Genomic DNA, 13,616 nt, shown 5'->3' with positions numbered 1-13,616 from the left:
GTTTGAGACCAGCCTGGGTAACATGGAGAAACCCTGTCTCTACAAAAATCTTCTGGGCACAGAGGCCTGTGTTTGTGGTCCCAGCTAGCTCCTCAGAGGCTGAGACAGGAGGATGGCTTGAGCCCAGGGGTTTGAAGCTGCAGTGAGCCATGATCACACCACTGCACTCCAGGCCAGGCAACAGAGCGAAATCCTGACTCAAAAAAGAAAGTCTAGCCCATCGTAGTGGCCCCTGATCCTAGGAGGTTGAGGCAGGTGGATCAGAGTCTAGGAGTCCAAGACCAGCCTGGGTAACATGGCAAAACCCCTTCTGTACAAAAAATACAAAGATTAGCCCAGCATGGTGACATGCACCTGTGGTCCCAGCTACAGGTTGGGAGAATAGGTTCGCTTGAGCCTGGGAGGTCGAGGCTGCAGTGAATCCAGATGGCACCACAGCACTCCAGGCCAGGGACTGAGCAAGGTAACACATTATCATCTATTTATTTAAGACTCTGTAAACAGTGGTTGTGGGAGGGAGGGGGAGATTCAGGGACACTGTGGGTGAAAGACATAATTATAATAGGGTCTTTAGTACTGTTTGATCCTTTTTTTCTTTTTTTCTTGTTTTGAGATGGAGTCTCCCTCTGTCGCCCAGGCTGGAGTGCAGTGGCGCCATCTCCTGTCTCAGCATCCCAACTAGCTGGAACTACCGGCATGTCTTGGGGTGGGAGGAGGGGTCTCAAAAAAAAAGAACTTACCAACAACAGTATAGGTTTGGAAAAGGAAAGTTTATTAGAAAGGAAGAACGCTGCAGCCGAGTGCAGCGGTGCCTCCGCGGGAGGACTGAGTGTGCTGCGGTGGATTTTCCTTAGGAGCATGTGTGGACCTTAAGATGGGAACTTAGGGTTGTAAATTGAGCTTCAGCACGGCATAGAATGTACAGAAATTTTAGGTTGTGAAGGCAGAGCCCTCAGGAATGAGATTGGTGCCTTTGTAAGGGAGGCCAGAGAGAAAGCCCTACCCGCTTCTACCATGTGAAACCACAGTGAGAAGGCATAGCTTATTAAGCAGGGAGTGAGCCCTCACCAAACACTGAATCTATAAGCACCTTCATCTTGGACTTTCCAGCCTGCAGAAGTGTGAGAAATAAGTGTTTGGTGTGTGTGTGTGTGTGTGTATATATATATATATATATATATATATAGACATTTTAGTTACTTATAAAAGTTGAAAGAGGCTTGGAATCAGATGCCAATTTTAAATACTAGGGAAGTTTTTTTTTGTTTTTTCTTTTGAGACAGAGTCTCCCTCTGTCGCCCAGGCTGGAGTGCACTGGCCTGATCTCAGCTCACTGCAACCTCCACCTCCTGGTTCAAGCAGTTCTCCTGTCTCAGCCTCCTGAGTAGCTGGGATTACAGGTGTGCACCATCATGCCCGGCTAATTTTTGTAGGGACTGTGTTTCATCATGTTGGCCAGGCTGATCTCTAACTGTTGACCTCAAGTGATCCACCTGCCTTGGCCTCCCAAAGTGCTAGGATTACAGGTATGAGCCACCATGCCTGGCCTTGATTACTTTCAAATTCCCCACACAAGGAGTTTTGCCTCCAGATTGCCTATTTGATGGTCAACAGGTGTCTTTGCTCCTTGGATTGCTCCTTATCTAAATTGCTCAGATAAGAACTTTTTGTCTGGAGGGGGTGTGATTTTTGCTGTCTTCACCTTTCTTTGAGTCTGGATTCGGACCCCTTTCCAGTAACAATTTTACAGATTGGGAAACAGTGCCAGAGACAGGAAGTGACTTGGGCAAGATCACTAACTAGTAAGGAAAGCAGCTCTGGGCTAGAACTGGAACTCCTGACTCCCAGAGCAGGGTTCTTGCTGCTCTTCCCCAGGCAATGCAACTTGTCGGGCTTCCTATCTGATCAGGGAGGGCTTGAGAAAGGCTGCTCGGGGCTGGGAGTGGCCGACTCTCTAGGACTGCACTAGGTGTGCCAGATGTGGTGACTCACACCTGTAATCACAGCACTTAGGGAGGCTGAGGCAGGTGGACCACTTGAGTCCAGGAGTTTGAGACCAGCCTGGATAACATGGAGAAACCCCGTCTCTACAAAACTTGGGCACAGAGGCCTGTGTTTGTGGTCCCAGCTAGCTCCTCAGGAGGCTGAGACAGGACGATGGCTTGAGCCCAGGGGTTTAAGGCTGCAGTGAGTCACAATCACGCCACTGCAACTCCAGGCCAGGCAACAAAGCAAGACCCTGACTTTAAAATTGAAAAAAAAAAAAAAAAAAGTCTAGCCCATTGCGGTGGCCCTTGATCCTAGGAGGTTGAGGCAGGTGGATCACTTGAGTCTAGGAGTCCAAGACCAGCTTGGGCAACATGGCAAAACCCCTTCTCTACAAAAAGTACAAAGATTAGCCTGGCATGGTGGCATGCACCTGCGGTCTCAGCTACTCGGGAGGTTGAGAGGGGAGGATCGCTTGAATCTGGGAGGTCGAGGCTGCAGTGAGCCCAGATGGCACCACAGCACTCCAGGTCAGGCAACAGAGCGACAGAGTAAGATAACACGTTATCATCTGTTTGTTTGCTTGTTTTTTTTTTTTTTTAATTTTAAGGCTCTGTAAACAGTGGTTGTGGGAGGGAGGGGGAGATTCACATTTTGAGTGAAAGCCTTTTTTTTGTTTTTGTTTTTTGATAATAGGGCCTTTAGTACTGTTCGATCCTCTTTTTTTTTTTTTTGAAATGGAGTCTGGCTCTGTCCCCCATGGTTGGAGTGCAGTGGCGCCATCTCCTGTCTCAGCCTCCACACTAGCTGGGAATACTGGCATGCACCACCACGCCTGGCTAATTTTTGTATTTTTAGTATAGATGGGGTTTCACCAGGCTGGTCTTGAACTCCTGACCTCAGGTGATCCACCCGCCTCAGCCTCCCAAAGTGCTGGTATTACAGGCATGAGCCACTGCACCTGGCCTGATCTTTTACTATGTGACACAACTCATTACTTTTCCAGTAGTGTATGTGAAGCAAGTTGGCCGGGTTCTCTGCATGCTCTCCAGCCCATCTCATCTTTTGCTCCTGGCTAGCCTACCCCTCTGCTCATGCGCTCCAGAATACCCCAGGATTGCTTAGTCTCTGCCCATCTAATCCAGTTGCCTGCCTATCACACAGCCCAGCTCAGATCCCAGCCCACCTTGCCAAAGGAGGAATGAGTCCTTCCCTATCTGGCCACCAGAGAGCACCCACACCTAGGACATGCCTTGGGTAGGCTGAGGCATTGAGGGGGCAGGCCACTTTGATCTGAAACACTGAGGCTGCCAGCTGGCTTTGAGGTCCAATGCCCCCTCTACCCAAGGTTCCTGGGGCAGAAAGAAGTGCAGTCTGGTGATAGACTTGTCGCCTATCTCTACAAAGCTTGGGACTCCCCAGGCCAAGGATGCCAAGGCCACCCTCTCCAACACTGGTTCTAGGACCTCAAGATGAGGGGCATTTCCTGGACAGGAGCACAGACTCATCAGACACACGTCTGGGGTCCTTGGGGTTCCACAAGAAGGGGATCAGGGCAAAGGGCACATCTCTTAAAAACAGGAGAGGCCGGGCGCGGTGGTTCACGCCTGTAATCCCAGCATTTTGGGAGGCCGAGGTGGGCGGATCATGAGGTCAGGAGATCGAGACCATCCTGGCTAACACAGTGAAACCCCTTCTCTGCTAAAAATACAAAAAATTAGCCAGGTGTGGTAGCGGGCGCCTGTAGTCCCAGCTACTCGGGAGGCTGAGGCAGGAGAATGGCGTGAACCCGGGAGGCGGAGCTTGCAGTGAGCTGAGATCACACCACTGCACTCCAGCCTGGGTGACAGAGCAAGACTCCATCTCAAAAAAACAAACAAACAAACAAACAAAAAACAGAAGGAAATGGCCAGGCCCGGTGGCTCATGCCTGTAATCCCAGCACTTTGGGAAGCCGAGATGGGTGGATCACTTGAGGTCAGGAGTTACAGACCAGCCTGGCCAACATGGCAAAACACCATCTCTACTAAAAATACAAGAAATTAGCCGGGTGTGGTGGTGGGCGCCTGTAGTCCCAGTAACTTGGTAGCGCGAGGCAGGAGAATCGCTTGAACCTGGAAGGCAGAGGTTGCAGTGAGTCAAGATCGCCCCATTGGACTCCAGCCTGGGCAACAAAAGCAAAACTCCATCTCGAACAAAACAAAACAAAAACAAACAAAAAACCCCCAGGAACAAATGGATGCAGCTATCCTGTTCCCCACCCCCTACCACAGGGCTTTGGGACTTTCTGCACACTCCACAGCTCAATCTTGGTCAACCCATCCTCAGCCGGAAGCAGCCCAAGGCCACTGGATTCTGAGAACTCAGTCTAGCTTCCTCACAGTTCATCAGAGAGGCATGGGAGGAATTTCTTCCCAAGGAAGCCCTAGGCCACTCCCATTTTATTCAGATTATATGCCATAAAATTTGCCAATGTAAGGCTGGGCCCGGTAGCTCACGCCTGTAATCCCAGCACTTTGGAAGGCCAAGGCAGGCAGATCATATGAGGTCAGGAGTTCGAGACCAGCCTGGCCAACATGGTGAAACCTCATCTCTACTAAAAATACAAAAATTAGGGCGTGGTGCTGCATGCCAATAATCCCAGCTACTCAGGAGGCTGAGGCAGGAGAACCACTTGAACCTGGGAGGTGGAGGTTGCAGTGAGTGAAGATGGTACCACTGCACTCCAGCCTGGGCAACAAGAGTGAAACTCCATCTCAGAAAAAAAAAAAAAAAATTAGCGGGGTGTGGTGGTGCGCACCTGTAATCCTGGGTAATCGGGAGGCTGAGGTGGGAGAATCCTTTGAAACCGGGAGGTGGAGTTTGCAGTGAGTCAAGATCATGCCACTGTACTCCAGCCTGGGCAACAGAGCAAGACTCTATCTCAAAAAAAAAAAAAAAATTTACCAATGTAAAGTGTACAATGGGTTTTAGTATATTCACATAATTGTGCAGCCATCAGCAGCCTAATTTTACATTTTCATCATTCAAAAAGAAACTCCATACTCCTTAGGAGTCACTCCCCACTGTAACTCTCTCCCCAGCCCCATCCGGCACCCAGTCCTGGCATCCACCAAATCTGTGTCTATGGGTTTGTCTATTCTAGACATTCCAGATACACGGAATCATACATTGTTGGTCTTCTGTGGCTGGTTTTTGAGGTCCATTCATGTTGTAGCATTTATCAGTATCTCATTCCTGTTAATTGTAGAACAATATCCATCATACCCCTCCCACCTTTTATTGATCCATTTATCAGCTGGTAGACATTGGGCTGTTTCCATTTTGGGGCTATTATGAATAATGCTGCCATGAACATTTGTGTGCAAGTTTTTGTGGGTATGATTTCATTTTTCTTGGGTAGATAAGAAACTGGAATTGCTGGGTCTTAGGTTAATTCTGTTTAATGTATTTTTTTGAGAGAGAGTCTCACTCTGTCATCTGGGCTGGAGCGCAGTGGCGTGATCTTGGCTCACTGCAATCTCTGCCGCCTGGGTTCAAGAGATTCTCCTGCTTCAGCCTCCTGAGTAGCTGGGATTACAGGCATCTGCCACTGCACCCGGCTGATTTTTGTATTTTTAGTAGAGACGGGGTTTCACCATCTTGGCCAGGCTGGTCTTGAACTCCTGACCTCATGATCCACCCACCTGGGCTTCCCACAGTGCTGGGATTACAGGCATGAGCCACTGTGCCCGGCCAATTCTGTTTAATATTTTGAGGAACTGCCAGACTGCTTTCCAAAGCAGCTGCACCATTTTACATTCCCACCAGCAGTGAATTGGGGTTCCAATTTCTCCTTGTAATTTTCTTTTTTTTTTTTTTTTTGAGACGGAGTCTTGCTGTGTCATCCAGACTTGAGTGCAGTGGCCGGATCTCAGCTCACTGCAAGCTCCGCCTCCCAGGTTCACGCCATTCTCCTGCCTCAGCCTCCCGGGTAGCTGGCACTACAGGCACCCGCCACCATGCCCGGATAATTGTTTATATTTTTAGTAGAGATGGGGTTTCACCGTGTTAGCCAGGATGGTCTCAATCTGCTGACCTCGTGATCCGACTGCCTCAGCCTCCCAAAGTGTTGGGATTACAGGCGTGAGCCACCGCGCCTGGCCCAACACCTGTATTTTTCTTATTGCCTTTTGTGGGTGTGATGTGGTATCTCCTTGTGGTTTTCATTTGCATTTCTGTAATGACTAATGATGTTGAACATCTTTTCATGGCTTTATTGGCCATTCATATAGCTTACTTGGAGAAATGCCTATTCAAACCCTTTGCCTATTTAAAAAAACTGAGTTGTTTTTATTATTGGGTGTAAGAGTTACTTATATATTCTAGATACAAGTCCCTTATCAGATAAATGATCTACAAATATTTTCTTCTATCAGGGTTGTCTTTTCAGTTTCTAGATTCTAACCTTTGAAGCACAAACGTTTTTTTCTTTCGAGATAGAGTTTCACTCTTGTCACCCAGGCTGGAGTGCAGTGGCATGACCTTGGCTCACTGCAACCTCTGAATCCCGGGTTCAAGCAATTCTCCTGCCTCAGCCTCCCAAGTTGCTGGAATTACAGGCATGCACCACCACACTTGGCTAATTGTTTGTATTTGTAGTAGAGACAGGGTTTCTTCATGTTGGCCAGGCTGGTCTCAAACTCCTGACCTCAGGTGATCCACCTGCCTTGTCTTCCCAAAGTGCTGGGATTACAGATGTGAGCCACCGTGCCCGGCGAAGCACAAAAGCTTTAAATTTTGCTGAAGCCTAACTTATCTATGTATTTTTTATTTTTTATCACTCGTGCTTTGGGTGTCATATCTAGAAATCACTGGCTAACTCAAGGTTAGGAAGATGTACTCCTATGGTTTCCCCTAAGAGTTTTATAGTTTTCACTTACATTTTAGGTCTGGAATCCACTTTGAGTTAATTTTTGCATATGGTGGGGGTAGTGGCCCAAATTTGTTCCTCTGCATGTGGAAACCCCATTGTACCAGTGTCATTTGTTGAAAAAGACAGATCTTTCCTCAGTGAATTATCTTGACCCCTTTATCAAAAATCAAGTGACCATAAATGTTAGGATTTATTCCTGGACTCTCAATTCGAATTCACTGATTCCAAATATCTATTCTTATGAGGCCTTCCCTTCCCACCGAGCAGAAGCTGAGAGCTCCCTGACCAGAGTTTCCACTGGAGACCTTATATTTGAGGAGCTGGGTGGGGTGGGCCCCTCAGGGCCGACTCCAGGGACAGGTAGCACTGTTAGGGAGGAGGAAGGGCTTCAGGCTAGGCTGGAACATGGAACAAACAGGGGGTGTAGGGGGTTGCGGCCCTTTCACCTGTCTGGGGGCAGTGCTGGTCAGCCTGCCCAGGTCACATTCCTGGGCAGCCCCTGCCCTGGAGGCCCCTGGAGGGAGGAGTGACGAGGGAGGGCACCGAGAATGCAGTGCCTCACTAGGCAGTGGGGAGGGGGCCTCCTGCCCAGCCTGCCACCCTGGATGGTCTGCCTGCACTCCGTCCTGCCGCCTGCCAATCCCAGCACCTCACATTCCCCAGCTGCCCTGAGGAATCTGTGTGGAGCCTCCACTTACACTAAGGCCAAGGGTGTCAGGGCTCAAAATAGCCAGGCCACTGGGCCCTGGAGGGCACACTTGGAGAACAGGGAGAGACAGGTGGGGAGATACCCAGTGCCCCTCTGCCCCCATGCTGTCTGGATGTGCAATGAGTGAAGGGGAGATGAAGATGGGCCACCCAGTCCCCTCCTCCCATAGGTAGTATCTGCAGAGCTGACTTGGATCCTGTGAGTGGGAAGGTGCCTGGGAAACTTGCAACAAGGTGAGAATTTCCCAAACCAACTGCCCAGCCAGGCCCACTGCAGCTATGGCCTTTGACACAAGGAAAAGCAGCAACGCTGGAGGAGGGAGGCAAAGGTTGGGGGTCCAAAGGGGCTCAAGACGGCTGAGCCTGCAGCGACACAGGGGCTGTGGGCACAGTGACCGGCAGCTTCTCTGGGGGAGTCAAACATACTTTATTCAACATAGGAATGTCTCAACAGGAGGGCCTTGGGCAGGGTTCCCTGAACTATGCTTCAAACCCCACTGGAAACAGAGCAAAGATCATCACAAAAACCCGGGACACCAGGGCAGGGGGCTGCACAAGGTCAGGTCAGGTCACAGTGGACAAGCACACAGTGGCCCCGCCCAGGGCCAGCCCAGCCTGAGAGAGGGGATGAGGGCTCCAGGCAGCTCACTCAGAAAAGCAAGGGTGGGAGGAGGACACCAGCCGGGCCCACTCAGGGAATTGTTTCTACCACTGAAAGCAGTGGGGATTAACTTAGCTGGGGCTGCCACACCAGCACATGATTACAAGGTTCGGGGTGACGGGGAGGAAGCCCCTTGGCAGGGCTGTGCAGCCCTCACAGCCACATGCACGGCAGCCCTGCCAGTGGCTTCCAAACAGCAAACCATCAGTGACACTGACCTTCCCTGCCCAGGACACCCCTCCTGAGACCTGGGGCCAGTGTGGTGAGGAGGGGGCACTGGGGGGCAGAGCTAGGCAGGCTGCAGGCAGAACCAAGAAGACCTCAGTCCCACACTGAAGCCATCATGATTGCGGGTGGGGAAGATCTCAGGGTCTCCACCAGGGAAGAGCATCAGTCTGCACCCTTGGCCTGAGGGTGCGCTTGTGGGCAGGGCCCATGCAAGGCCTGAGAAGAAGCCAACCCCGGGGGAGGGAAGCCCTGTGCACTGCGGAGCAGCCAAGGCCTCTGTTCCAAGCACTCCCGGCTGTGCTATGTAGTGCAGGACAAGAACGGGGAGAGAGGAGAGGGGGGAGCGCAGGGTGGGGTCAGGGAGATAGATATCCTATGACCCCTGGGGGTGACAGGGAGAAGCCACTCATGATGGCCTAGTTGGGGCCAGCTGAATGCCTGATTAACAAGCACGAGAGGGGGGTGGGCAAAGGACGCAAATATCACCTTCCTGGACCCACCCCTGCTAACCCAAGAGTGGGACATGTTACCAGTGTCCCCTTCTAGGGGAGAAGCTGTATTGCTTCCCCCCACTACTCCTGCTAGAAACTACAGTGGCGGATGCAGGGAACTCAAAGTCTAGATATGAATGTCATGGGTGCTCCTTCCATCTACAATGCACGGGGAAGATGAAAGGACTTTGGGATGGCGTGGGAATGCAGACTGGCTCACCACCAGGAGGCGGGAAGGGCTGTCTGGATGGAAGGAAGCTAAGAAGGCAAGGTTGGTGCCCAGTGGGTATGAGTGACCACGAGAAAATCACTACACTACACACAAAGCTAGGGTGATGGGAGGCCCAGGGAGGACTATTCTATCTAAATGACTCACAGACGGGTGCCACAAATGCGCTGGTGCCCACAGATCACAACCACAGGCAGAGAAGCACAGCTGATCACTGTGGAGGGAGGTGGGGAGGGCAGCATGGGGCACATGGCCCTCACAGGGGCTCACTCTTCAAACTTCCCTTCCCGAATATGCTCGAAGGAGAAGGGTAGGAACTTGAAACCGGTCCCGCTGTAGAATTTATTCTGGAACTCAACCCTGGAGAAAGAGAAGAAGAACGCTATCATTCAATAGAAACTTTGTGAAACTTTTTGGGACTTCACAGTTGGGCCAGAAAGATGCCCCGTGCCCACCTCGCCCCAAGCCTCCCTTCCCCAGGGGAGCTGGAGAAAGCCCAGAGTGCAGAGATCCCACTTTTAAGGCCTGGGACTCGCCTCAGCAAGAGTTTGATGTACGGAGGAAGGGACGTGCCCTCAGTTCCCAGTCTTGCTCTGTCCTGCCGAGCAGTGTGTGTTTATGCACAGCTCTCTGTACAGAGGCATGTGTAAAAAAAGTTCAGTTAGCTTGAGCCTAACATCGTTAATGAAGGAGTGGCCCCCAACGCCCCCTCCTGGCAGGGGATCACACAGCCCACCTCTAAGGGAAGCCCCCTCCAGGGACCCTGGGCAAGCACCTCTGTTTGCTTGTTATTTTTCCTGGGGGGAGCTAGAAGGGCGAGCTTGGAGTGAATGTTGAAGGCTTTCCATTTAAGGAAGGAAATTCCCAGGAAAGAGGGGGAGTTAGGAGGGGAAGTCTTCTCAAAGCAATGGCAAAAATATTCTCCAACCACAAAAACATCTCAGAAAGAATTCTTCTCTTGGGGAGTAAAAAAATAGCCTGAGCTCCCTTCCCAGAAGTTCAACAGCCAAGCCTGATAGTCTCTGTGGGGCTCTTGCACTCTCAGAGAGGGCGGGAGGAAGACTGTCCCATAAGCAGATCTGGGCTGCTTGGCTGTGCTTCCTCCTACAAACTCACCCTGGACAGCTGCCCAGCAACCAAACCACACCAAATAAGGGCAGAAAAATGCATGATTCAGAGAATAAAAAGGCCAAGGAGAGCTGCCCTGAGGAATAGTTTCCACATGGTGCTGTGTGACCCTGGAGGCACTGGAGCCCCTGTAAGAACAGGCAGGGGGGCCGGGCGCGGTGGCTCAAGCCTGTAATCCCAGCACTTTGGGAGGCCGAGACGGGCGGATCGCGAGGTCAGGAGATCGAGACCATCCTGGCTGACACGGTGAAACCCCGTCTCTACTGAAAAATACGAAAAACTAGCCGGGCGAGGTGGCGGGCGCCTGTAGTCCCAGCTACTCGGGAGGCTGAGGCAGGAGAATGGCGTGAACCCGGGAGGCGGAGCTTGCAGTGAGCTGAGATCCAGTCACTGCACTCCAGCCTGGGCGGCAGAGCGAGACTCCGTCTCAGAAAAAAAAAAAAAAAAAAAAAAAAAAGAACAGGCAGGGGTGGGGCTGTGGCAGGCTCCAGGTGACAGGTCATGTGCAGGGTGAGGGCTTTGAGGCGCTTTAAAGCTTCAGGAACCCTCGAGTTCCCTAACTCAGTCTTTACAAACAGCTTCCTCCATCCAAGCCAAGAAGCAGGAATTAAGAGAACAGGGGCTGGGAGGTGGCTGGGGACCAAAGGTTACAGACAGTTTGCCAGTGGCATTGGGAGTTCCTCAGAGGCCCTTCACTGGGGTGCAGGCTGAGGAACACCCCCTTGGAGAAGACACAACAGAATTTTCTGAGTGGGAGTAAAAGCAGTCGGCTTTCTCCCACACATCCCCACATTCCACAGGGGTGGGTCAAGGTTTTCCAGGAAAAACAGGACTCAGGAGGGGGAGGACACAGAGCTTCCAACTGACGTTAGCTCAGGGTTCCTGCCAGAGCAATTCCAAACCAGGCCCTGGATTCACCCATGTCCCAACACCACACCAAAACTACTTCTCCAAGTTCCAGTTACTGAGACCACCTCTGAGAGAATGCAGTGGGGCCTAGGGGTAGGTGCCTGCGTCTCACCCACTTGTGTTAGGTTTGAATTCTTCATATTGAATAGACTGTGTTCCCATGTGGCAAGGGTTATTTCAGAACAGCTGAAAAGAGATTTGTATGTCCCCTTTTCATTCAACAATACATAGCCAGAGAGTGCACAAGTCACCTGAGGGTCCCAGGCCATTACCTAGGAGTGAATGTCAGCCTTGGTAGGGTATGCTGACCCCCAAATCCAGTGAGATGTCCAGAACTCTGACCCCGCCCCCTGCCTGGCTAATCACAAAACCATTCTAATCTCCAAACTGGTCAAATGCAGCAGCAGCTTTGTTTTCAGATGCCTGTGGGGGCACCACCCTTTTCTTGGCACCCCTCCAGTCACCTTATCTACCCATGGGGCCCAGCGAGGAGGAAGAGGGATATATGCCTGGGAAGGGCACATCAATTGTACTGTGTGAGCAGACAGGTGGCCTCCCCGACATACTGCCCAATACTGCCCCTCCCACCAGCTGCTGCTTTAGAGACTTAGAGTGGCCAGAACTGGGACATCGCGGGTCTATCTTGAGGTCAGCCTGATTTTACCTCCTTCCCCGGCCACCCTCACCCCAACCACCAAACACAAAGCTGGAAAGCAATTTCCCTGCCAGTCTCCCCACCCTCTCCTGTTGAACTGGGGAAAGGTGTGCTTCCTGAAAAAGTACAAACATGAAGTTCCCTGGGGCAAGGAGGGCCCCATATGCCATCCTAGGTTCTTCCTTCTTTTTGGGCCTCTCCACTGCTCTGCTCAGGGAGACTCCAAGGTCTCGCCATGCCCCAAGCCACTGAAATGCACCTCTAGAATTCAACAGCTGTGAGGAGAGCCTCAGGAAACCAGACGAGTGTCTCTATCATCTCTTCCAGCTCCAGCACTTGGCAAAGGCCACCGGGTGACTCAGAGGGATTAACTGGGACCAAAAGACATCATTCCTGCCACGTAACAGGAACTCTTGTTTCCTCGAGTGGGTGAAGGAGGAAGGAGTCTTGGGGCCACTTCCCTTTCCTGGTGGGGGTTGTGACTGAGGGCAGGCAGTGTGGAAATGCAATTCTGGGCTGACCTGTTTATCTAGCCCATTCTGCCACTCTCTGTGCAGTTCAGGGCCTAGAACACACATCCGTCTGATAGCCCAAATATCAGGGCAATGAGGGCGGCCTGGAACTACATTTTAAGAGTTCTGAGTTCTCCTGGGCAGCCATTCCCTCAACTGCTCCATGCTGTCATGCCGTGGCAACACTGCATTCCTATCAAGGAGTTGGTCCCTGATTCTGTCCCTTTAATCGCCACCCAATCTGTGAGTATACAGGTGGGTGTACATCTATGTGTATGTGGAATTCGCTAGGTAAGGAGAAACCAGGTTCCTTGGAAGGTAGGCCCTGGGGCAACAGTTCTGCATACAAATCAGTTTGATGTTTACAGTGATAACTACAATCAAATCCCTGTCTCATGCCTTCTCTGAAGAAGAAAAGACGTCTAATTACGGTAGGTAAGAAGCCAAGCACCCTTCATGTGGCAAGAGGGAGGAAAAGAGAGAGAAAACTTGGGAGATAGAATCAGCTGCTTAATACCTTAACCTGCTCACGGTTTTCAAACACATCACCCTCCTTCCTATGACGCTGCATGAATCTCACACTAGTGGTTTTTATGTTATCGAATCAAATGTTTTTCTCATTGTCCCCACTGAAGAGACCCAGAGCTTGTATAATGGGGCAGCCCTTGAATCAGGAAACAGCAGGCACAAAGTGGGAAATATGAAGATGCCTAGGCTGGATGCCAGGAGGAATAGCAGCACCATCCCTACAGCTGGTTCAGCAGCCCCAGAGACTCCACCTGGCTCCACCCTGGTAAGAGGGCCACAGCTCAGAACGCCTCCTGCAGTCCTGGGCCACAGGGAAGATCCAGGCATCCTGGACGCACAGCTGCATTTTGCCAGGAGGGGGCGCACAACCACCAACTTCATTCACTCCTGTTTCAGTGGTGGGGGAGGCGCCCCACTCATGTCGCAGGGACAGCCCTCCAAAGATGAGATTCTGGAAGCTGCACAAAGGAGGTCTGCACTGTTTATTCCTCTCCTACCCAATACTCCTATTGCCAAAATACATACGACATATACGGGGAGGCTGTTCCTTGCAAACAGCACCTGAGGGCATTCTGATGGTATTCCTCTGCCTCCTGTGGGGTCTCCTCTCATTCTGGACAGGTTAAAAGCAGTTTCTTTATGGGGGACCCCAGGCAGACACCCTCTC

General features: G+C 51.3%; 1 protein-coding gene across 1 annotated transcript in view; it reads right to left on the bottom strand.

Annotated features, from left to right (window-relative positions):
- Positions 1 to 8,017: 8,017 nt before the first annotated feature.
- Positions 8,018 to 13,616, bottom strand: part of ATP6V0A1 (ATPase H+ transporting V0 subunit a1) — a 360,020-nt gene continuing 354,421 nt past the window's right edge. The window contains exon 24 of the mRNA XM_050762605.1: positions 8,018 to 9,577. Within this exon, the coding sequence (XP_050618562.1) occupies positions 9,484 to 9,577 (94 nt within the window). The 3' untranslated portion in view covers positions 8,018 to 9,483. The remainder of the gene's footprint in view (positions 9,578 to 13,616) is intronic.

This window comes from Macaca thibetana, chromosome 16, assembly GCF_024542745.1.
Source record: "Macaca thibetana thibetana isolate TM-01 chromosome 16, ASM2454274v1, whole genome shotgun sequence".
Taxonomy (NCBI): domain Eukaryota; kingdom Metazoa; phylum Chordata; class Mammalia; order Primates; family Cercopithecidae; genus Macaca; species Macaca thibetana.
The sequence above is the reverse complement of the archived record's forward strand: the minus strand, read 5'-3'. Positions and strand labels throughout refer to the sequence as shown.